The sequence below is a fragment of the Mytilus galloprovincialis genome, chromosome 2 (genome assembly GCF_965363235.1).
Source record: "Mytilus galloprovincialis chromosome 2, xbMytGall1.hap1.1, whole genome shotgun sequence".
Taxonomy (NCBI): domain Eukaryota; kingdom Metazoa; phylum Mollusca; class Bivalvia; order Mytilida; family Mytilidae; genus Mytilus; species Mytilus galloprovincialis.
This window is the reverse complement of record NC_134839.1, coordinates 27736161-27761498: the sequence shown is the minus strand read 5'-3', so window position 1 is coordinate 27761498 and position 25338 is coordinate 27736161. Positions and strand designations below refer to the sequence as shown.

General features: G+C 31.9%; 1 protein-coding gene across 3 annotated transcripts in view; it reads left to right on the top strand.

The window, feature by feature from the left end:
* LOC143063292 (low-density lipoprotein receptor-related protein 2-like) overlaps positions 1-25338 on the top strand; it is a 69555-nt gene that overhangs the window by 27808 nt on the left and 16409 nt on the right. For all 3 annotated transcript variants that reach the window (XM_076235352.1, XM_076235351.1, XM_076235353.1), the window contains exons 2-11: positions 8624-9095; positions 17519-17789; positions 18187-18334; positions 18631-18744; positions 21260-21520; positions 22002-22152; positions 22687-22827; positions 23193-23298; positions 23973-24120; positions 24911-25030. In XM_076235352.1, the coding sequence (XP_076091467.1) occupies positions 8624-9095; positions 17519-17789; positions 18187-18334; positions 18631-18744; positions 21260-21520; positions 22002-22152; positions 22687-22827; positions 23193-23298; positions 23973-24120; positions 24911-25030 (1932 nt within the window). The remainder of the gene's footprint in view (positions 1-8623; positions 9096-17518; positions 17790-18186; positions 18335-18630; positions 18745-21259; positions 21521-22001; positions 22153-22686; positions 22828-23192; positions 23299-23972; positions 24121-24910; positions 25031-25338) is intronic.

Here is a 25338-nt window from a genome sequence, read left to right as displayed (position 1 = left end):
GTGTGAACCTTAATATTGGTTTGGTTTTGTGACAGTTGCTGTCCATTCGAGATTAATGTGTTTGAGCTCTCCATCCAAATAACAATTTATAAAAGTAAACCATTATAGGTCAATGTCCATGTCTTGTTAAGTATCATATTGTCACTTGCTTTCATTTTGTATGAATTTCCTAAAAACACAAAATTTATTTCTAATATTTGGAGATTTTGAAAATACAATTAAAATAATTAAATATTATAAATGTTAAGTAAAACCTTAAAACAACAAACTAGAGCAAACATTTTCGCGAGGTGAATTCTGTATCTCCCCCAGGGAAGTCAAATAAACGTCATATATATTATTATACATAAGTAACTGAAATTTGCATAATATGTATGTCGATGTTCAAAGTAGATACAAACTCATAAAATATTTATAAAATTTCAATGATTATTGTTCATGTATACCGTCACCATATTTTTCACACATCAGCGTGTAACATTAAAACGTGTGTTCAATGAATTCATCTGCTTACAAAACTCCATATCGGCATAGATTTCATATTTTTAAACATTTTATTTTCCATTGCGTCGTTTAAAATTCAATGTGTAAATACGCTCAGTCGTAACATAGCTCTACCACACAAACACATCATGTAAATCTGGTACAACTTTCAGCGTCTGACTGATCTTGTTTATCCAAAACATTCCAGCATTGGAAAAAATATCAAATAATAAACCAGAACTTGGTGTATAAATAACTATGTTTTCTGTGATCTTTCCACGTTCCAAGACAGATAGTTATTTCAATTTGAGATATTTTCATTATTATAATGTTCGATTTGTTTTGCACGATTTAAGTCGATTCATAATATATGTTTGACATTTACATATAGACGATATTTTGACAGCGTGGTACTCTAATAAACGTATTTACGTTTTCCGATTGCATACTGGGTCGCATTAACCTTAATTTGTGAAAAAGATATTTCGTTTTCGTGTAAACCTATTAAAAATAAGATTAGTTGTTTTGTATATTCAAACGTTTTTACAAATTATGCAGTTAAATTTGACTACTTCACTAACATAAGTTTATATTTTATTACGGTATATATCAAAGTAATTACAATTTAATGAGTTTATGTTACGTAGGGCCATTTTTTTGCTTCAATTTTGACAAACAAGCCATTGTAGATCTTGATTTGATTACTTACCTATCTATGAGTTCTTATCTTTACTCATAAATGATGATGCTTCAAAAGAAGCTCTGTAAAGATGAAAGGAAGGAAAAAAAGATGTTTTTAAAGAGAATACCATTTAAAAAGATAAATGTTGTTTCATGAGTTTGAAATAAATGTTGATGCCTTCTAATGTAAAGTTCATGCACATGTATGTTACTTTTTACTTTATTCGGTTATTTATTGTATATTTATAACTCTTGCTAGGATGACTTGATTAGATTTAATGCTTGACCCTTCTAGACTTGATTCGTCTTTGCGTATACGCATATTTAAAAGTATCATTACACCAAAGTAAAAAAACTACAACTCTTCTTTGCTCAGAGACATAAATGAAGACATACAGGTTGAACGTTGAATACATAGTATACTGCTTTTATGCTTCTTAGATCCGAAATATTTTCACGAAGAAAGCAAACATGTATTTCTAAAGACTGAAAGAATAAGCCAACACATACTGGCGTATCATTTTTTTTTAATAATAATTTCAGAGAGTTCGGATATCACTAAGTTTTGAGTGCCTCTGGTTGTCTCCATGATTTGAGCTGTTCATGCCGCGTTTGCTGCATGATATTGAAACATTTTAGTTTATTTCTATTCACTATTTTAAATGTGCATTAACATCATATACTTGTTGTTTCTCTTGTCAAAACTCTTGTTATGTTTGAAATTTTATCTTCAATCTTTTACATAGCCTTAAATCTGTAGCTAATATAACATATTCACTATGTTAATGTCTTGAAAGTAACTTAATTAGACAATTAGACAGACATTAGGTTGAAATACGACTTAAAGAGAGATTTTATTGGGGGCAGTCAACCATAGTTGTTATTCTTTTAAATTTTCCGATTTCCAAAACTTCACAAGGATACTGGTTGTTCATTTTGTATATTAATTACAATTTTAAGGATGCAGTTTTATGTATATGATATACCTGAACCTTGTGGACGTGACCTATTGCCAATGGTTATCTGATGTGAAATGTCACGTGTGTAGTACCGTCTCTGTAATGACTGAATGCCGTTATCAGATTACCTGCCGGTAACAGTGTAAATGTTGTACAAGTTGTTCACATCTATAGTTTTATGTATGTGTCTGTTCACATTGCAACAGTGCGTAACTTGACGTACATAAATTGTTTATACATGTACAGTTACTCATCATTTTAGCAGCACTAATACAAAATTAGTCATTCCCCAAACTTGTCATAATGTGGAGAACTTTTACTTTCAATGATATTTTGCTGTTTACTGTTAGGTATAAACATATGGACTGATCTGTCAGTCATTTATCTAGGACGATGATGAGCAGCACATATAATTGTGTAAGTAATCGTTTATGATGGTGTAAGCAAAGGTTCGTCATAAACACGTTTTTTGCCTGGAATTTTACATTTTGATTTAGCTTTAACTGTAACAGTTAGTGATTGTCCGTTAGTACAATTAAATCAGAACGTTGCCTCTTTCTTATCAGTTATCGGTTGTTGTGCTTACATTTGTAGTACAAATTTCATTAGCCAAGGTTAATATCGTTTTTGTAACTGTTTGCACAGTCCTAAGTCAGGAATCTGATATTTAGTAGTTTATGTAATTTATACGTGTTTCTCGTTTCTCGTTTTTTGTATAGATTAGACCGTTGGTTTTCCCGTTTAAATGGTTTTACACTAGTCATTTTGGGGCCATTTATAGCTTTTTGTTCGGTGTGAGCCAAGGTTTCGTGTTGAAGGTCGTACATTGACCTATAATGGTTTACTTTTATAAATTGTTAGTTGGATGGAGAGTTGTCTCATTGGCACTCACACCACATCTTCCTATATCTATTTACACGACTGTCTCAGTTTAGATAACCAGGAAACATGTTAAACCGACACACATTTTGTATATGCGTTGTCCTTCAGGACACTGTACATTTAAGCTAGTGGTTGACGGTGTGTGTCATATTTATTTTTGATTATCCATTTTGAAATTGAGTTCACACCTAAGGGCCTTTTTGCTTTCTATGTGTATACAAAATGGGTTTTGTTCATTATTAAAGTCCGTATAATGACCTGTAATTGTGTAAACATTCATCCTTTCGTCCTGTATGGATAATTGTCTCAATGGCCATGATACAACATCTTATTTTCAAATCAAAGATATGATCAAATACATAACATCTTACCAGTTTATTGACCTTTGTATTCAAATTTATATAAGGTGTCTTATGCAAGTGTCTTCGACCTTGTAATTTATTTGCCGTATCGTCATTTATTTTTTCTCTCTTTATGAACTTTAGTTATTGTAGAAGTATGCAACGTTATGAGTGGCAGTTAAAACCACATGCAGAAATTGTCTGAATTTGTTCTGTTTTCATCTGCTGATCATTCGACTAAAAAAGAAGAAAAAAAAAGAAAAATCTCCTACCTATACATACCCTTATAATAGTATTTAATTGTTGGCTATTTTGTTTAATACCTCGAACTTAAAGTATGATATGTTCTTATATATTCGAACTTCATCAAAACACATTAAACTCAACACACAAAGGGGCCAAGGTATGTAACAGAAATACAATAAAACCGTACACGTTGGAAACATTTATTTGATTGTTTATGTTAATAGCGGTCCCAAAAAGTACAAGTACGTGATATATTTTGTGACATTTATACAAGAATAGGAAGATGTGGTATAATTGAAAATTTAAAGTATATATATTATCAATTCTATAATAAATCTGTCCAAATTCTTTGTCCTTAAACATGGCAGGTAATAGGCTTCTTATAATCATACTTTTGTTCTGTGCCACAAGCTAGGACCGAGCAAACTTGGGAGAAAAATATTAAAAGTACCGTGGCCACTCCTAATAAGAAACATATTGTACGGTAGTCAATGATATGGTAGTAGCAGGATTATAAGAAGAACCCAGTGTGTTAATTGTGCTATCTAAAGATAACAATAGTTGGAATAGCCTCTAACATTGTTGACCATGGATGATTTGACTGCTCCATTTTTCAGTGTAAAAAAAGCGATTGGAAAAAGATAAGATATCAGAAAATTAATTTCCATGTATTTCTGCTTTTAAAATGATCTGAACTGTTCGTTCCTCCATCAAATAGTCATTTATCTCATACTTTTCAATTTGAAAGTTTTTATTAGACAATAGTATTTTTAATCAGACGTATTTACATTAAGTACTTTCAAGTCCGTTTGTCTTTTGTCGACATACTTAAACTATCTATTCATTTTAATGTATTGTTCTATATACATGTATAATATTAGGTAATCCAAAGCTAGGTCGCAGGTGAAATAGTTTGTAATTCGACAAGATAAGATTCAGTTGTCGGATTTGTATGTATACGTTAACCCATGTAATGGTCACATTTTTATGCTAGACCTATAGTTGTTCACTTCTATGTCATTTTGGACTCGAGTTGCGAGATGATTGTCTCATATTCAATCATTCTACATCAGATCTTCTTATTTTTATATTGTCCATGTATTTTGATGGCTAGTAATGTTTGATTCTGTTTTTTTCACGTTACTGTGGATAATTGTAAACTGAATTAAAATGACACTTAGATTTATTATTGTATTGAATAAGACTTGGTTTTTTTTCCTGAAATATTCACTATAGCAGGACCGCCCCATGTCCAGTTTTAGGTATCACACATCATGAGCATACTGAAGGCAGTATCAGTTGTTCTTTATTTTATATAGTATTTCAGTCAATGTTTGCGACATTTTCTAATTTAGTTCTGATGGGTAAACTGCCCTATGTGAACATGACCGGACTAGAACAGGGCGTCCCCGTCTTCTAATCGTGTCATTTGTTAGCAATATTATTATTTATAATCTTAAGTCACGAGTTATAAATAGCCGTCATCTTCTTTGAAAATAAATAGTGCATACAATAACAACTATTAAAAATATATTTCCAAAGGAAACATGTAAGATGAACACGCAGTTTTTTAATATTGAAACCTGAGCTTTTCAAAATGATGTTATAGTAGACAAGTTCTTTGACATACTGCGGTGCTACGAACCATCATACCCGTACTTATTACCCATTTAGGATATCTTCTACCAAAAATATATAAAATGTTATTTTATGACTAAAAATAAGTAATGATATAACGCAATTATCAAACCCCAAGGTCACAACTGTTTCTAATGTAATTGTATTTAGAGCGGGAATTGTACGAAGAACAGAGATTTTAATTAATGTTCTGAGTTTAGTTGAAACATGTATCAAATTACTCAAGGAAAAGTGTATTCTATAAAGTATAACATATGAATTACGTATTCCTCCTCGTGTTACAATATATAACAAACTGACACTGTTAAAATGCGCATGCATAGCTACTTTGTGAAATTATTTCGTGCCAAGTGAAAAAGGCGAACAAATAAAAAATTGTAATGATGATGATGTAATTGGACTGAAGGTTGGCTAGTAATATTATGTCACTAAATATTTCAAACTTTTTAGTCAATTCAAGTACAGGTTTGAATTCTGCACGTTGTGTTTTTTCGAGTGAGTAACTCGATTCGCTTTAATGTTCTATAAATACTTCTGAATATGATCCAAGCAAATGTGTTTTCAGACTAAAAGAGATATACAAAACTACCATGTGCCTACAAATTTAAGAAATATAGAGTATATGTCAAATAATATTGACGATTTAATCCCAAAGATATCCAACTGTATTCATTCTTTTCATATTTAATTAGTACCATATAAACAAGTCAGAGTAAAAAAAAATGCAAAACCGACTTAGAACAAATGAAACTTAGGGTTAAGATAAATAAAAACACACAACAAAAACAAAAGCCCAACAACTTAAACACCTACAATGAATATCAATGATGTTGCCTGACTCATGTAAGACAATTGTTAACAACTCAAAGCTGTTTGTTTCGCTCATCAAAAGGCTTCACATATTGTGACTTGCAGCTGAAATATTACAATATCAATATATAAACTAGAGGCTCGAAAGAGCCTAAGTCGCTCACCTTGGTCTATGTGCATATTAAACAAAGGACACCGACGGATTCATGACAAAATTGTGTTTTGGTGTTGGTGATGTGTTTGTAGATCTTACTTTATTGAACAATCTTGCTGCTTACAATTACCTTTATCTATAATGAAATTGGCCCAGAAGTGACAGTGGAAAATATTTTGTAAAAATTTACAAAAATTTACTAAATTTATGAAAATTGATAAACATTTACTATAAAGGACAATAACTCATTAAGGGGTAAATTGAACACTTTGGTCAAGATGACTTGTTTGTAGCTCTTACTTTGCTGTAAATTATTGCAATTTATAGTTTATCTCTATCTATAATAATATTCAAGATAACAACCAAAACGCTAAATTTTCTTGAAATTACCAATTCAGGGACAGCAGCCCAATAACAAGTTGCCCGATTTGTCTGAAAATTTCAGGGCAGATACATCTTGACCTAATTAACAATTTTATCCACAGCAGATTTTCTCTAAATGCTTTGGTTTCAGAGATATGATCCAAAAACTGCATTTTACCCTATTAATATTTTTTAGCCATGTCGGCCATCTTGGTTCAGGGGCAGGGTCATCGGACATATTTTTTAAACTACATACCCTAATGATGATTGTGGATAAGTTTGGGTAAATTTGTCTTAGTAGCTTCAGAGGAGAAGATTTTTGTAAAAGATTACAAAATTTTACAAAAAATTGTTAAAAATTTACTATAAAGGGCAAACACTCCTTCAGGGGTCAGCTGACCATTTTGGTCATGTTAACTTATTTATAGATCTTACTTTGTTAAACATTATTGATGTTTACAGTTTATCTCTATCTATAATAATATTCAAGATAATAACCAACTAGAGGCTCTAAAGAGCCTGTGTCGCTCACATTGGTCTATGTGAATGTTAAACAATGGACACAGATGGATTCATGACAAAATTGTGTTTTTTGGTGATGGTGATGTGTTTGTAGATCTTACTTTACTAAACATTCTTGCTGCTTACAATTATCTCTATCTATAACAGTACTTTCTGTGGAAAATGTTATTGAAAATCTTCAAATTTTAAGAAAATTGTTAAAAATTGACTATGAAGGGCAATAACTCCTTAGGGGGTCAATTGACTATTTTGGTCACACTGAAATATTTTTAGTTCTTACTTTGCTGTACATTATTGCTGTTTACAGTTTATCTCTATCTATAATAATATTCAAGATAATAACAAAAAAACAGCAAAATTTCCTCAAAATTACCAATTCAGGGGCAGCAACCTAACAACCGATTATCCGCTTCATCTGAAAATTCCAGGGCATATAGATCGTGACCTGATAAACAATTTTACTTCCTGTCAGATTTGCTCTTAATGCTTTGGTTTTTGAGTTATAAGCCAAAAACTGCATTTTAGCCCCATGTTCAATTTTTAGCCATGGCGGCCATCTTGGTTTGTCGGCCGAGTTACCGGACACATTTTTTTAACTAGATACCCCAATGGTGATTATGGCTAAGTTTGGTTAAATTTGGCCAAGTCGTTTCAGAGGAGAAGATTTTTCTAAAAGATTAATAAGATTTACGAAAAATGGTTAAAAATTTACTATAAAGGGCAATAACTCCTAAAGTGGTCAACTGACCATTTTGTTTTTTGTAGATCTTACTTTGCTGAACATTAATGCTGTTTACAGTTTATCTCTATCTATAATAATATTCAAGATAATAACCAAAAACAGCAAAATTTCCTTAAAATTACCATTTCAGGGGCAGCAACCCAACAACGAAATGTCGGATTCATCTGAAAATTTCAGGGCAGATAGATCTTGACCTGATAAACAATATGTCAGATTTGCTCAATGCTTTGGTTTTTGAGTTATAAGCCAAAAACTGCATTTTACCCCTATGTTCTATTTTTAGCCATGGCGGCCATCTTGGTTGGTTGGGCGGGGCACGGGACACATTTTTAAACTAGATACCCCAATTATGATTGTGGAGAAGTTTGGTTAAATTTGGCCAAGTAGTTTCAGAGGAGAAGAATTTTGTAAAAGTTAACGCAGGACGACGACGACGGACGCCGGACGCCAGACGCCAAGTGATGGGAAAAACTCATTTGGCCTTTCGGCCAGGTGAGCTAAAAACGGCAAAATTTCCTTAAAATTACCAATTTAGGGGCAGCAACCCAACAACGGGTTCTCCGATTCATCTGAAAATTTCAGGGCAGATAGATCTTGACCTGATTAACATTTTAGCCAATGTCAGATTTGCTCTAAATGCTTTGGTTTCAGAGTTATAAGCCAAAATCTACATTTTTGGGCCAGGTGAGCTAAAAAGTGCACTTGAGCAGAGTCAGATATATTATGAAATCGAATCGAAAAAAACCTTCCCAATTATACTTTCCATTAATTTTAACATTAATCCTTTTATTTTTATTTTCAGTTTCATCAAACGAGAAAGGATTAATTGTATCAACGTTTCCAAATTGGATGCATTATGGACAACTAAATGTTTACCATGGCGACCCGTCGTCGTTTGTCACTGAACAAACTGTAGGCCTTTCAAGACATGATATCGACTATGATGCACAAGTGACGTCAATTGCGGCTAATACAGAACACGATTCCGTTCTTTTTGTAGATGCAAAAACAAATACACTTTATAATTTTGACAATTTTAATCTTTATATGAACCAAACTAGTCAACAGTTTACTGCTATGCATACCGGTATATCAGCAACAACCAGTCAGATTGCGTATGATTGGTTGAGTAAAAACGTATATTGGACTGATGGATTCTATAAATGGATTGCTACACATCCAGTCATGAAAAAAGAAGATATGAGCTTGTATAAAGTGTTAGTAACAAAGCATTTAACGAAACCTGAGGGTATAGCAGTGGATCCTTATAAAAGGTATGTTTATTATATAGCGTTTGTTTGACTGTCTATTAGATTGCGATTTTCTGACTGTCTATTAGATTGCGTTATTCTGACTGTCTATTAGATTGCGTTATTCTGATTGTTTATTAGATTGTGTTATTCTGACTGTCTATTAGATTGCGTTATTCTGACTGTCTTTTATCTTGCGTTTGTCTCACTGTGTATTAGATTGCGTTTGTCTAACTGTCTATTAGATTGCGTTTTTCTGACTGTCTATTACATTGCGTTTATTTGACTGTTTATTAGATGGCGTTTTCTGGCTGTCTATTAGATTGCGTTTGTCTGACTGTTTATTAAATTGCGTTAGTGTGACTGTCTATTAGATTGCGTTTGTCTGACTGTCTATCAGATTGCGTTAGTCTGACTGTCTATTAGATTGCGTTAGTCTGACTGTCTATTAGATTGCGTTAGTCTAACTGTCTATCAGATTGCGTTAGTCTGACTGTCTATTAGATTGCGATAGTCTGAAGTAAAGATTGCGTTTGTCAGACTGTCTATCAGATTGCATTTGTCTGACTGTCTATCAGATTGCGTTTGACTGACTGTCTATTAGATTGCGTTTGTCTGTCTATTAGATTACGTTAGTCTGATTGTCTACCAGATTGCGTTTGTCTGACTGTCTATTAGATTGTGTTTGTCTGACTGTCTATTAGATTACGTTTGTCTTACTGTCTATTAGATTGCGTTTGTCTGACTGTTTATTAGATTACGTTAGTCTGACTATCTTGAACATTTTGGATATAGTTTCTAAAACTGTTCGTAAAAAACGTTCTCACGGTCGTAGAACAAATCGCAATCAAAGAAAATTTCGGGCCAATCATACCAATATTTCGGACCTAATTTCTATTTCAAAAAACAACGGCAGACATTATCTGTTAACAAAACTCTGTTCGTTACCGGTTAATAAGTTAAATAAAATTTTGGAGGATTGCAACACAATTTCATATAGCAGTCCAAAATATGAAATTGTTCAAATTATTATGGCATATTGTTATTCTAAATTATTTCCCAAAATTGATCGCCCTGAAGATCATAAAAAACATTTTATTAAAATTAAGTATGTCAATAAAGGCTTTGATTTTGTAAATATTGCCGGTATATTTAACGACCATTCTGTTAAAGAACAAATTCCTGGATATTTTGACAATACTGAGCTACCTCTTATTTGTTATATTTACAAGAAATCTACCCGGAAATTTGTGTTTAATTATAGTCAATTGTGTAAAGATGTTAATATCAGTGAAAATATACCTACTTCATGTAATTGAAGTAATTCCGAATATATTTATGGACCCATTTCCCATGTTATAACAGGAGATCTTAACATCGTTCAAGACCGAGAGTTAAAATCATTCCTCAGTAAAGGACCTAAATATCGTCCCCCGTCAATTATTAATTGGAATGAGTGTCGTAATATCATCCACGACTCACTCCATACTTACTGTATGAAATGGATAAAACGGGAAAAAAGAACAAATTCCTGGATATTTTGACAATACTGAGCTACCTCTTATTTGTTATATTTACAAGAAATCTACCCGGAAATTTGTGTTTAATTATAGTCAATTGTGTAAAGATGTTAATATCAGTGAAAATATACCTACTTCATGTAATTGCAGTAATTCCAAATATATTTATGGACCCATTTCCCATGTTATAACAGGAGATCTTAACATCGTTCAAGACCGAGAGTTAAAATCATTCCTCAGTAAAGGACCTAAATATCGTCCCCCGTCAATTATAAGAATGAGTGTCGTAATATCATCCACGACTCACTCCATACTTACTGTATGAAATGGATAAAACGGGAAAAAAGAACAAATTCCTGGATATTTTGACAATACTGAGCTACCTCTTATTTGTTATATTTACAAGAAATCTACCCGGAAATTTGTGTTTAATTATAGTCAATTGTGTAAAGATGTTAATATCAGTGAAAATATACCTACTTCATGTAATTGCAGTAATTCCGAATATATTTATGGACCCATTTCCCATGTTATAACAGGAGATCTTAACATCGTTCAAGACCGAGAGTTAAAATCATTCCTCAGTAAAGGACCTAAATATCGTCCCCCGTCAATTATTAATTGGAATGAGTGTCGTAATATCATCCACGACTCACTCCATACTTACTGTATGAAATAGATAAAACGGGAAAAAGCTGACATAAATTCTTTGGACTCTTTTTTTAATTCAGTAATGAAGATAGTTGATATACGTATTCAACATTTTAAAGAACATTTTACTATTAACAATAACCACAATAAACCTATTTCTCGTATCAAACATTAACTAAAAGAACTAGCCAAGGAATTTGTGTTTGTCCCGGCCGATAAAGCTGCTAATAATATTATTATTGTTTGACGTAAATTTTACATTGAGGTTCTGAAAAAGGAAATCACCAATTCACCAACATTCCAACTGACTCCATTTTCAGAAAACGAAATCTGTAACAAACATTAACTTTTGGCCACCGCTTTACAAGCAGAGCCAAATACAATGAAAGTCCCAACTATGTATTGGCTTCCGAAGCTACACAAAACCCCTTACAAATATAGATTTATTTTGTCTTCAAGCCATTGTTCAACTACTAAATTGTCTATTCTTCTCACCAGCACACTTGGTACAATAAAAAGCCTGATAATGAATTGTTCAAATAAGGCCTTCGAAAATAGTGGAATAAATTACTTTTGGAGTGTCAAGAACTCGTTGGAAGTAATTGATAAATTGCATGCTTATATTGGTGATTTTGAATCTGTTCAAAGTTTTGATTTTTCTACCCTGTATACCACATTGCCTCACATTCTCATTAAGAAAAAATTCACACACCTAATTAAATGGGCATTCAAAAAATCAGAATGTGAATATATATGTTCAAACTCTTTTAGGTCATTTTTTAGTAGCAATAAACAAAAAAACTATGTTAATTGGACATGCTTTGATACTATATATGCCCTTGAATTTTTACTAGATAACATTTTTGTTCGCTTTGGGGATTCCGTATATCGTCAGATTATCGGAATTCCAATGGGGACTAACTGTGCACCACTTATTGCGGATCTGTTTTTGTATTGTTATGAGTTACAATTTATGACAAAAATAAGCAATAACCCACCGAAACAACATCTGATAAACAAATTTAATAATACTTTTAGATATTTGGATGATATTTTGGCTCTCAATAATGACGACTTCAGTATGTATATTAATGAAATTTATCCTGTTGAACTTACTTTAAATAAAGCTAATACTAACAATCACCACTGCCCTTTTCTCGATCTTGATATTTATATCACTAATGGAAAGCTGAATACTAAAATTTATGATAAAAGGGATGATTTTTCATTTCCTATCGTTAATTATCCGTTTTTAGATGGTGACGTTCCCTTGTCACCATCTTACGGTGTTTATATATCTCAACTTGTACGATTCGCTCGTGTATGTAACAATGTTTTAGATTTTAACGAAAGAAATTTATGTATTACTGAAAAATTATTACACCAGAGTTTTCGATATCACAAACTAGTCAAAACATTTACCAAATTTTAATATCGGTATAAAGACATCATTCGTAAATATAGCTCAACATCTAATACGTTCAGGTATTTCACATCCAATTTTTTATGGAAATATTCTTTATAAAGCACAAAGGTGTCAGTATTCACCTCAGAAACTTACAAAACCTTTGAATAGACTTATTAAGAAGGGATATAATTACGATACTGTTGTCAAGTCATTAAAGATTGCATATTTTGGCGTTAATATTGAGTCACTGATAAGGTCTTTGCATCGGAACTAAACACATTTATTCTAAAAACAGTTGTTGGCATGACACGGGTTATGTTCTTCTCATATATGTTATGATGGTATGATACTAAACCCCTAACGGGAAGGATTGTGCCTGATGTTCATATGATGAAATCATAATCTTTCAGTCAGTTTAATTGAAGTCTGGAGCTGGCATGTCAGTTAACTGCTAGTAGTCTGTTGTTATTTATGTATTATTGTCATTTTGTTTATTTTCTTTGGTTACATCTTCTGACATCAGACTCGGACTTCTCTTGAACTGAATTTTAATGTGCGTATTGTTATGCGTTTACTTTTCTACATTGGTTAGAGGTATAGGGGGAGGGTTGAGATCTCACAAACATGTTTACCCCCGCCGCATTTTTGCGCCTGTCCCAAGTCAGGAGCCTCTGGCCTTTGTTAGTCTTGTATTATTTTAATTTTAGTTTCTTGTGTACAATTTGGAAATTAGTATGGCGTTCATTATCACTGGACTAGTATATATTTGTTTAGGGGCCAGCTGAAGGACGCCTCCGGGTGCGAGAATTTCTCGCTACATTGAAGACCTGTTGGTGACCCTCTGCGGTTGTTTTTTATTTGGTCGGGTTGTTGTCTCTTTGACACATTCCCCATTTGCATTCTCAATTTTATCTATCAGATTGCGTTTGTCTGACTGTCTATTAGATTGCGTTAGTCTGAAGTAAAGATTGCGCTTGTCTGACTATCTTTTATATTGCGTTTGTCGTACTATCTTTCATATTACGTTTGTTTGACTGTCTTAATTACTTTTGTTTTGTTTTCCTGACTGTATATACACTTGTGTTTGTCCGTCTGTTTGTTTAATTTCGTTTCCCTAACTATTCATGACATTGTGTCTGCTGATAACCACCTATTTACTTGTGATTGTCTGACTGCCTGTTAGATTGGCTTGTCTGACTGTCGTTTATTTAGTTGCGTTTGTTTGACTACCTATCTACTTGTGATTGTCTGACTGCCTGTTAGATTGGCTTGTCTGACTGTCGTTTATTTAGTTGCGTTTGTTTGACTACCTATCTACTTGTGATTGTCTAATTCATTTTACATGCGTTCATTAGACTGATTGTGTATTTGCTTGCGTTTGAATGACTGTGTATCTACTGGCGTATCATATTTATCTTATTGCGTTTCTCTGACATCTATTTAATTTCATTTGTCTGGCTGTTTATTTACTTTCGATTGTTAGACTGTATTTTTCTTGCAGATGTCTAATTGTCTCTGCTATTGTCTATTTGTTTTACATATGTGTCTATTTTCCTGTATTTGCCTGTGTTTGTCTGACTTTCTATTTCATCTTTGTTATGATTATCGATAAAACCAGGTATACTTTGACATCTCATTCAGATCAATGGTTAACTCCAGAGAGGTAAGAGCTATTGAACTCTTACATGCTATAAGGCTATTATCTATTCGGATATGATATCATTGAATCCAAGGGCAATATCATATTTTCATCAATATTTTAAAGATGTTTCTATGGAAATACTAAGAGTGTCATGTTAAAGTATTAGAAAGATATACAAATAACCTTCACATTTAGTGATACATATTGTATATCAAATAAGTACGGATAGCAATACCTTATTAGTTAGAGAACCAAAACGTAATTGTAATTCTTAAATTACTCATTATACAATAAAATATTAAGGTTATAGTAAATGTATTATTAAAGAATTTGACATTTTCAGGAACGTACGAAACCATTCCATCTCCTTTCTTGAGTTTGTTTATTTTTCGAAATGCAACACGTTGACCGTTGAACATTTTGTCAGAACGACTTCTAACTCAAAATTGTACCGATTCAACTATTATGTAATTATATATAAAACTATATAAAAGAAGCATGACAAAGTTACCAACGATTGCACTTACTGTCATGCTATGATGTTACGTTTCATTGGGAAATTAAACATTACTTTAAAACACCACATAATTGCTTTCTGCAAATCTTAAAATGAAATCATTTTAAAACAAATAATGATGCGAACACCAAACTCACAATTTAATTTAAGTTACAGATATTAATGTTAAGTTTGACAATGCATTGCATCGGTGTTTCAACATCAGTACACTCCAACAACCGCATTCAAACCTTGTAGATTTGTTCATTAACTGTTCTGTTTCGTTAGCAAACACCGGTTATACATACTGTTACAGTATGTGTTATTTTAGCCCTCACTATCGCTGGGGCAAAAATAATCACGGATATAATGCTTACCCATGTTAAAACTACAATAAAGTATAGCTTGCATCAATTATTTCTTAATTCGTGAGTGTTATTGTCAGTTTATTAAATGGTGATTTAGGTCATGTATGAATATGGTATATGAAGCTTTGGTTTGAATATATATTAACATATTTAATTAAATTGCATCAAAAGACCCCGTTATCTTTAATGTTTACAAACATCTATTTTAATTAAGTTTAAAATTTGGGATAAACATATTTATATTACTTTAATTATATAGTAAAACATATGTACGAATAAATTGATGAGGTGATATACCGTACCATCTTCGTTTTATTGCCTAAGATAAGTATAAATCAATTCGGAGTAAGTCACAAGATTGTATGATGGGTATCTATATAGAAAATAGTTTTTAAAATCACATTAAAAAAAGTCTATTAGCGTAAACAGTCATTAGAGTGAATAGAGGCATGTACCACAGAATTTCACTTTTATAGGAGTTTCATCCGTTTAAACCGGTGTGTAGTCTATTGATGCTGTCTTAATTACAGCTGACAAGAAACATATCCTTAAGCGCTAAATGATGTTGACTGAAAGGTCTAGACATGTACCATTGTGGCCCCATGAGTTTGCAGTTATGCTGGGCGAGTACTCATTCTGCTCTTGTGGTGTGTGCTTGTTCTTATTACTCGTGTGTCTATTAACTAACGAATCGGCATCGTTGCATGAATTCAATTGTGATATATGCTAATTAAGGTGGTTATGGGTGTCTTCCTCCATCTTGGATTGTAAAAAACAGAGAATCAAAGGTCCAGATTTTCCATCAAGTTAGCAAAATTTGATGCAGGAATGCAGATGTTTAATGTACATTTTCATTTAAAAGTACCAATTTATAAGAATATAACTTCTAAATATTGATATTTTTGCAAATGTTAATTATTTTTGGTTGGTTGGTTTTTTTTTTTTAGAATTGGCATTTTAAGGGGAGGTTACTCTAAAAAAGTGCATTTTCTGAAGGATTCTGTATGGAATTTTTCTATTTTGTATTTTAGCCGGAAAAAACGTACGGTTACCCTATCTTTTCTTTTGATATTCTCAAAGCAGTGCCTGAAAGCTATCTTTTCCTGAAGTATTTAACAATTCTATCATTTTGTTTAGTTTCTAATCACAAAATGGTGTTTTTTCCTGTATAATCCATACAAAATGTGTCATTTTGTCCCGTCCTGTAGCTTGAGAAAATGCGCGATGACCTATCATTTTTATTATATTTTTCAACATGTATCAATAGATACAACGATTTGGCAAAGTATGAACAAATTCTATCATTTTTATTTTAGACTCCCATACCACCTTAAACTGAAACAATTTACACTACGTACTAGTTTTATAGTTTTTCTTGAAAAAATCGGTAGTTGTATGGATTTTTTTCAAGAGTTTAGTATTCCGTTTTAAAAAATGTAAAATCGTTTTTTCCCATGTTTATTTCTACTTGCTTTAAATCCTTTTTGAACCTAGTGTCTTTTAAAAAAGTTCAGTTAAAACTTGTTGACTAAAAGTGTTTTTAAATAAGTGTTTACCTATTTATCCAACAATATAGTTGATTTTGTTTTAATTCAAATATTATTAAGAAAGGTCTTTTCTATATGTGTTACATGTACCATAAAGACTGAATCATTATCTAGATCGTGTTTGTCATTCGATTTTCCTAGTTGCTGATTTCTACACAGGAATAAATTTATTATTATAAATGTCTGTAATCAGAAATAAATGGATACGTTTTATAAAGACTGTTTTGTCTATAGTGTGACTATTTATTGTTGATTCTTGTCTGTACAAATCTGTAAACAACCAACAACGGGGATAAGAGGTTGAATCGTTTGAAGATACGGATTCAATTGAAAATGCGACAACGATCTACAAATTTTCTAATAATCACATATTGTACGCATCACTGCCATCGTCTTCGAAGACTTCAGACAAATCACAAAGAGCAAGAAATCGCTTCTTCTTATATACCACAATGGTAGCCGTACTAATATTGCAGGAGGGGTGTTCTTTCAAAGTGCCTTATTACTTGAATTAAAGAGTTTCCACTGGACCACCCTTTGACATTTGACCAGACTCAAGGTGTACTCGCCAAATACATTGTATCTGATTTTTTTTATATGTTTATAGTTTACAGAAATTTATAAACATGATAAACTAAGGCTTCTACCGAAATGTAAATAAGGTGAACTATCTAACCTAAAACACAAAATCATCACACATACAAAACAAAACAAAACAAAAGCTAACCATAATGAGAATACTACTACTATTTATAATTATTTTGATCATCATAATCTACAAAGAGTGAATATTTATAGTTTCAATTGTTTTCCAGATACTTATTTTGGTCCGATGTCATAGGTGTTACATCAAAAATAGAAAGATCAAACTTAGCCGGGGATGAAGACAGTCGAGTAGTGATAGTACAGAGTGACAGTCCAATATGGATATCATCTCTAGCAGTAGACACTGCAACACAGACATTATACTGGGCAGACATTGGTCGGCAGACGATTGAAACTATTGACTATGATGGAACTAAGACCAGCAGGAAAGTTCTAGCAAAACTTTTAGGATCTGCATTCATAGCAATATCTTTAGCTAAGGTAAACATATTTAAAAGTACAAGAAGTTTTAGTATTAATGTAAATTGTAAATATGCTCTCCTTGAAAAAACTGAAATGTGATGCTTTACCAATTGATAACTTATATAAGTATATTTTTATCCCTCTTTTTATTTACCACCTGTAGATGAATGGGGAAACAATGTCAGTAATATTCTCAGTGAAATGTCATTTACAATGTGTACAATTTCCTGAGGTAATAAAACCATGTTTTTAATAACTCACATTAAACTGTATAGCATGCAAAGAAACCTTCACCTGCTTGATGTACGTAGTGTGAAGTAGCAAAATGGAGAAAACTTCATAAACTTGCTATACATAAAATGGAGAAAACTTTCTTAATTGTTATATATTGATATCTTATTTTTTCTGGTTTTAGGATGTTATATGTGGAAGTAACTATAAAGATCTCAGTGTTAGGTGCTATGATAAAATAACGGGAAATAACACGTGGTTCACTACTTATTACTACAAAGAACCATGGGCAGTGGCTGTATATGACAAAGATATGCAAACCAAAGCAACTCGTATGTATATTTACAACAGTAGCATCTTGCATTATTTAACATACTTTTTATATATATAATTATACTTAAATAAACTTTTAAATAAAGATTCTTAAGCAAATGCAAAAAAAAAATAAATTTTGACATAATTACACGATAATCAACTTTTTTAAAGCAATTTTAATCATGTTGTTTGAGTCAAAAATATATTTTAACGGTACTAAAGTTGATTTAAATGTTGATAATTTAACATGTTTAATTCAAGTGTCAAGCTGCTATTAAAATGATGTTTTAAGGGTTGACAAATAACATTGTAGATCCATGCCAGAACAAAAAATGTGCCCACATATGTATCAACATTGACCAATCAAATGCCAAATGTATGTGCAAGGAAGGATTCAAGTTGAAATCTGACGGATTGTCGTGTGAGAGTAAGTAATTACATTAGACTTTGTAAATTCCTAGCGTCACTGATGAGTCTTATGTAGACGAAACGCGCGTCTGGCGTACTAAAGTATAATCCTGGTACCTTTGATAACTATTTACACCACGGGGTCAATGCCACTGCTGGTGGACGTTTCTTCCCCGAGGATATCACCAGCCCAGTAGTCAGCACTTCGGTGTTGACATGAATATCAATTATGTGGTAATTTTTATAAATTTCCTGTTTACAAAACTTTGATTTTTTTTAAAAGCTAGGGATTTTTGTATCCCAGGCATAGATTATCTAAGCCGTTTTTGGCACAATTTTTGGGAATTTTGGATTCTCAAAGCTTTTCAACTTTTACTTATTTGGCTTTATAACCATTTGATTTGAGCGTCACTGATGAGTCTTATGTAGACGAAACGCGCGTCTGGCGTGTTAAATTATAATCCTGGTACTTTTGATAACCATTTAGGATTATTTGATATGTATTATATTACATAACCGGAGGTTTGACATATTGATACAAAAAACAGCAACACACCAACATCAATGTACATACACCAGTATGATTATCTCGACTTCATCGAATTGGTCGTTTTTCTGAAAACATAAATGTGCCTTGTATAAACTTTATGTACATATAGTTGTATTAAAACATAACAGGGCCGTAACTAGCCTCTTTTAATAGTGAGGCAAAATATATTTTGGGCAAGGGGTCTGGGAAAAATAACGCAAAATCGTGCATTCTGAGCGTTTCCCAGACTCTTTCTTGCATTGAAACGGCTTAATTAATTTTTAACAGATATTTTTTTCGACAATCAGGTCCCAAAGCAAAACAAAGATTCATTGTAATTTAAGACTTTTAGGTATTAGAGACAACATTAAAAGACCAATATGTAGGATAAAGCAAAAATCGTAATTCTCATAATTATTAATACCGTATCTGTCTGTCTGTCTGTCTGTTCTTGTCCCCATACTCTTTTATTATCTGTTAAAGAGTCTCCACACGACTTAATGCAAGTTTAATCTTTCAATGTAAAAGGTCATATACATGTATGTCAATACCTTGTTTTTTTTTCTTCATTTTTTTTGATACCGGGAAACATGTTACCTTACTTTAATTCAAACCATGTCAGCTATCTAGTTTTATTTACAATAAAACAAACTATTATGTATTCTTTGATATCAATTTCAATTATCCATGCAGAAAGGACATTTTTTGTGTGTCCACTGAGTAGCATCGCATGTTCTTAAAATATATTTCTGGCACAAATGTGGACATCGGTGGACATGCAACATTGCAAAACCACGTTTAAAAATGAAAATCAACGCTCAAACTATAGTCATAAAGTAGGACAATAAATGAACAAATGAAAAATCGGAACACAGAAGTACAAACAACTCTGAAAACTAAAAGGAAAATAGAAACATGGATAACGAAAAACAACCAGGGGATATACCAGAGAGTGAAAAGAACTTTCTTCTTGCAAGACACTTTCCGTGAAAACAATTTGATATGAAAACTTCTTTTGTTTCATTTTTTTAAAATTTTTTTTTACATGAGGCATTTGCCTCAATGTAGTTACGGCCCTGCATAACATACTTCCTATTAATTAAAGGAAACACAACTGCACACCACAAAGCTTTCAGACAAACAGGCAGTCATGGCATATAGGAACATAAAAACAATACAATAGGGAAAATAGTTATATCGAATTCTTATTAACAAAATTCCATCTGAAAACTCAATCATGTATTCAACATTTTTTTGTGAATTACAATATCTCCATTTATACATACTAGTATCATGTATATATATTTTCGATTTTACACCTGGATGGCTTAAGGCGCAATATAAACTCGTCTGCATCTTTACCTGTATCATAAATTTATTGAAATAATACATTTGATTTATTATTTCTTATTTTATTAAAAAAAAATCAATACATTTATCGTCTGATTATCTACCATTTTACATAAGATATACATGACAGTTACAGTAAAAATGATTTTTCATGATCCTCACTTTGTTTAAAATGGACCTGGGGTGTTTTGTTAAATGATTTGAATTAGCAAATTCACGAAAAACCTGTTAATTTATGCTAATGACAATGGTGTCAATGCATTAAAGTTTGTGAGCTTGTCGTCCAAACCTGCAGATTTGAAATAGGATATTTTATCTATAAATTATTTTACACCGAAAAATAAGCTTTAAGGATTCCTAGGCCTTATTTAACCACCATTGGATAATCTTTGAATGTAGGAACTTAAATAGATATGTTATTCGCAGTGGTTTTTTTTCACCTATGAATATGCCTCATTCATACCCCTGACATAGTTGTTGCATATGTTCTTTAACGGAGAGAGAGCGATCAACTTTTCCTACATGAAGCATGTGATAAAACGTCCATATTCCGACCGTCTTTTCACTCGCATAAACCCATTCTACATCGAGAATAGTAAAGTATATAGCATAATGTAAATTCGACTATGTTACAATGTTTTGATTTTTCTTTCAGGTGAACATGGATTTTTGTTTGGAAAAGCAATCATAATGGCTAATTCCACTGATGCTTGTATGTACGATGCTCACATCAGCACAAATGCTAAGCCTACCTCTGATTGCTTTCTAACAAATATGTCAGGCTTAATGTATTTTGCTGTTGACAGTCATGAGCGCCAGTTTTACTACATCGACGAGGTATCCATGTCGGTAAAACAAGTTGATATGATTAGTAATATCGAGAAGGTGATATATACAGGATCCACGGCATTCTCAGGTATCTTAAAAGTAAAATAACAAAAAATACCGAGTTCCGATGAAAATTCAAAACGTAATCCACAAGTATACCACACGTTTTATATAATTTAAAAATACTCGGTGGACATATAATATGCTTGCATACAATGTAACTTTTATTTACAAATGATAAATATTATATAACATTTTGAATAAAATCAAGTGAGCTTAGTTGCAATAAGTTAGCAAGAAAAACAAATTCACGAAACAAAACATTTTTTGTTAATATAATGAATAGAATACATGTAGTAGATATTTTTAAACGTTCTAGTGACACCTTTTTCCATATTTCTAATGAAAACAATAAAACAAAACAACGTTTGCATATGTAATGTAACGACCATGCAAATCCATAACAACATAACTTCTTTACGTTTTCAGTGGTATACTTTTCAACATTTTAAATCGTATTTTTGAAATTTTGAAATGAATAAGTACATTTTGTTTCGTTTTCGTTTTAGGATTTGCATTTGACTGGACAACGAAAAATTTATTCTGGACTGACTACCGAGGAGGCAAGATTATTGTTCATTCCGTGTTGACATCTGCAACGGCAGATTTAGTAACTTTGTTAGATAGTCCAAGTTACATCACCGTAGACCCTCACATGAAGTAAGTAAATTAAATGGTTTAGGGGATGTGTACTGTTTGTTTTCGTTTCTCCTTGTTTGTATCATCAACATTACCATGTGACCTTATTTCTGATTTTGTCTTGTATTGGGCATTTTGCTTTACAGTACATCATATCAAACCAGATAATGTGTTTTACCTACTATATAACGACAATAATCATAGCTGGGTTCATTTGTATTTCATGCAAATTTGTTATCGTATTATCCATACAATAAGGAATTTCGAAGTAATATCCATATCAGTAGTATTTCCTCTAATGTTACGGTTGTATCCAGACCAGTTGTATTTGTTTGCAATGTTTCGATAATACCCTTGTTGATGCTGTTTAGTTTAAGACCTGACTGTTTGTAACAATAATTATTTGGTTTATTGGTTTATAATTCATTACACTGCAGTTTCTGCATATATAACTTATCTATTGTTGTAAGAATAAGGATTTTTAGCTATCGGCGCCTTAGGAACAACGGCACATATGTTAATGTTTGTATTTTCATTTTTTAATTGCTTTTTCAGAAAAATGTATTGGATCACAGGCTATGGATATACAGCTACTCTCGAAGAAGGGAATTTAGATGGTTCTGGATTAAAAACAGTTTTGGCTAAAGGAGAAATAAGTTATCCAGAATCATTGTTTTGGGATGTAGCGGCACAAAAGTATGGACTTTTTCTATTCCCTAGAATATAATAAGTTTTAATTTTATCGATCAAACCAGCTTTCAAATATTTGATGAGCAATAGTATTCCGTTATTCATATATATGAAAAGTGTCTAACATCATGGGTCCTTTCAGAAAATTTAAAAGTTAAGGTCAAACTGCAGAAATGTCAAACGATAGCCTCATTTCGAGATCTTTGAAATTATATTTTTTACATAACCGACTGCTTTTTCGAAAAAATACTGTCTTATACAATATAACTGATATTTCTAGTGTCTTCAAAGAAAAGAAATGTGTAGTCTCATTCAACAGAGATCCTTAACCTCATAACCTATATTTTAATCTTCTTCCCATATTTCTATAGATTATATTGGATAAACAATGGTGACCTAGTCAGTATGAAACCCGATGGATCTGAGCCTAAATATCATGCATATGTAGGTTATGCAACTCATATAGCAATATATCAGGTAAATGTGGATATTTTATGTTAGACCTTATAGATTAAAAGAAGTTCTAAATATATTGTAAAGTAGGATAATTTTATTGATAGTAGATACATAATGTTTTATATTAAGTGAAAATCCAACCAAGTCACACTTGCATATTATTTACTATATTTCAAAGTTTGTAGAAATGTGATTTGAAAATGTTCGATTCTAAATAAATATACAGCGGCAGTACAGTCTATAGCATTGACATATCAAATGAAACTAGAAAATACATATTAGATCTACAGTTATCATTCAGTTTTGACATTGTGTGTACAAATGATATATCAAAGATTTGAATAGTTTTCAATACAGCATAAAAATTGAGTAAATGCATTATTTAGTTTGTTATAGACATGTGAAGCAGTTCATGATGATTATAAAATCGATTATTACCAAATAAAAAGTTTGATAATAATTACAGTTGTTATTGCGAATCCAATGATAGTTTTCAATAGTTTCATCTGCAACTTACCTGTCGATTTAAACTTTTGTAAGTTCAATTGTCCCATCTAACAAATACAATTGCTATTGTTTTCTGAGTAGTTTATTCACTGGGACCTTTAAATTTCTTCTGGGATTCGCAATAAATTTTAATGATAAATGAAAGACAAACCATATGTGGTGATATCTGTTATTTTAAATCTAAATAGGATTACACACTTTGGACCACTGGTGACGACACTCTGGAAATAGCCCATTTAGATTCGTATTATCCAGATACTACAGTCTATGCTGAAGATTTAAGTATGATCAAAGGATTAGGAGTCTACGATGTAGACATGCAGCCAATGGAAATCAGTAAGTTTAGGATATATGACTTTTGAACAGCAGTTTGCTTCTGTTGCCATTATTTACACAATAGTTAATTTTACGATGAAGACCTGTAGCCGGAGATCAATAAGTTTAAAGCTTAGATGTCCTGAATGTAATAACAATTTAGTTACAAGTATGAGGCGAGTGCAATGCTTTTAAAATCAGTTTTAGCAAGTGATGAACAAACTATCTGTTTATGGCTTCCAGGACGTGGAGTTTGCTCAAAATGTACTTTTTATGCCCTATTTATGGGCATTATGTTTTCTGGTCTGTGCGTCCGTCCGTCAGTTCGTCTGTTCGTCCGTCTGTCCCGTTTCATGTTAAAGTTTTGGATAAAGTTTTTGGTCGAGGTAGTTTTTGATGGAGTTGAAGTCCGATCAACTTTAAACTTAATAAACATGTTCCCTATGATATGATCTTTCTAATTTAATGCCAAATTAGAGATTTTATCCCATTTTCACGGTCCACTGAATATAGAAAATGATAGTGCGGATGGGCCATTCGTGTACTAGGGACACATTCGTGTTTATACAGTTTTGGAATGAGTTATGTTTTATATAGTGAGTAAAAGATAATTTTTTTAAAGCACAAGTCTATAGATTTTAAAGAAAATTTCCAATATCATTATTTATCTTTGAATCCGTCATGTAATTTTATCCCTTTATTAGTATTATCCAATTTAGCTTTTTTTTTATACTTACCACATCCAACCTCATCATTAAGTAAATTGTTTGAATCAGGCGTATGTCTATGTTTTATTATTTTTTATTATCAGATAACTGCTCAAACTACAACGGAGGATGTCAACATATTTGTCAGCCAACAGCAACTGGAATGCAATGCTATTGTAATTTTGGATATCAATTACAAGCTGATGGAAAGACCTGTTCCAGTAGTAAGCATGTCGATTATTTTTAGAAGATAAGATTTTACATGAAAAAGGGATAAAACCATGATTTATATTCTTTTAAATGTGTCCGACAATACGGATAAAATACAATACAGTATTAAAGCAGAAAAAGATCGAGAGAAAATATAATGCATATACTAAAGTTAATGCAATATATCAGAGTTGTGTTATTTTGTTTAATTTTGTTTAGAAAAGTTTGCATTCATTTTCCTGTATGTTTTTCAGTACATCTTTGACATGAAAAATGTTTATTTTTGAATATAATTGAATCATTTATCAAACCTTTATTATAT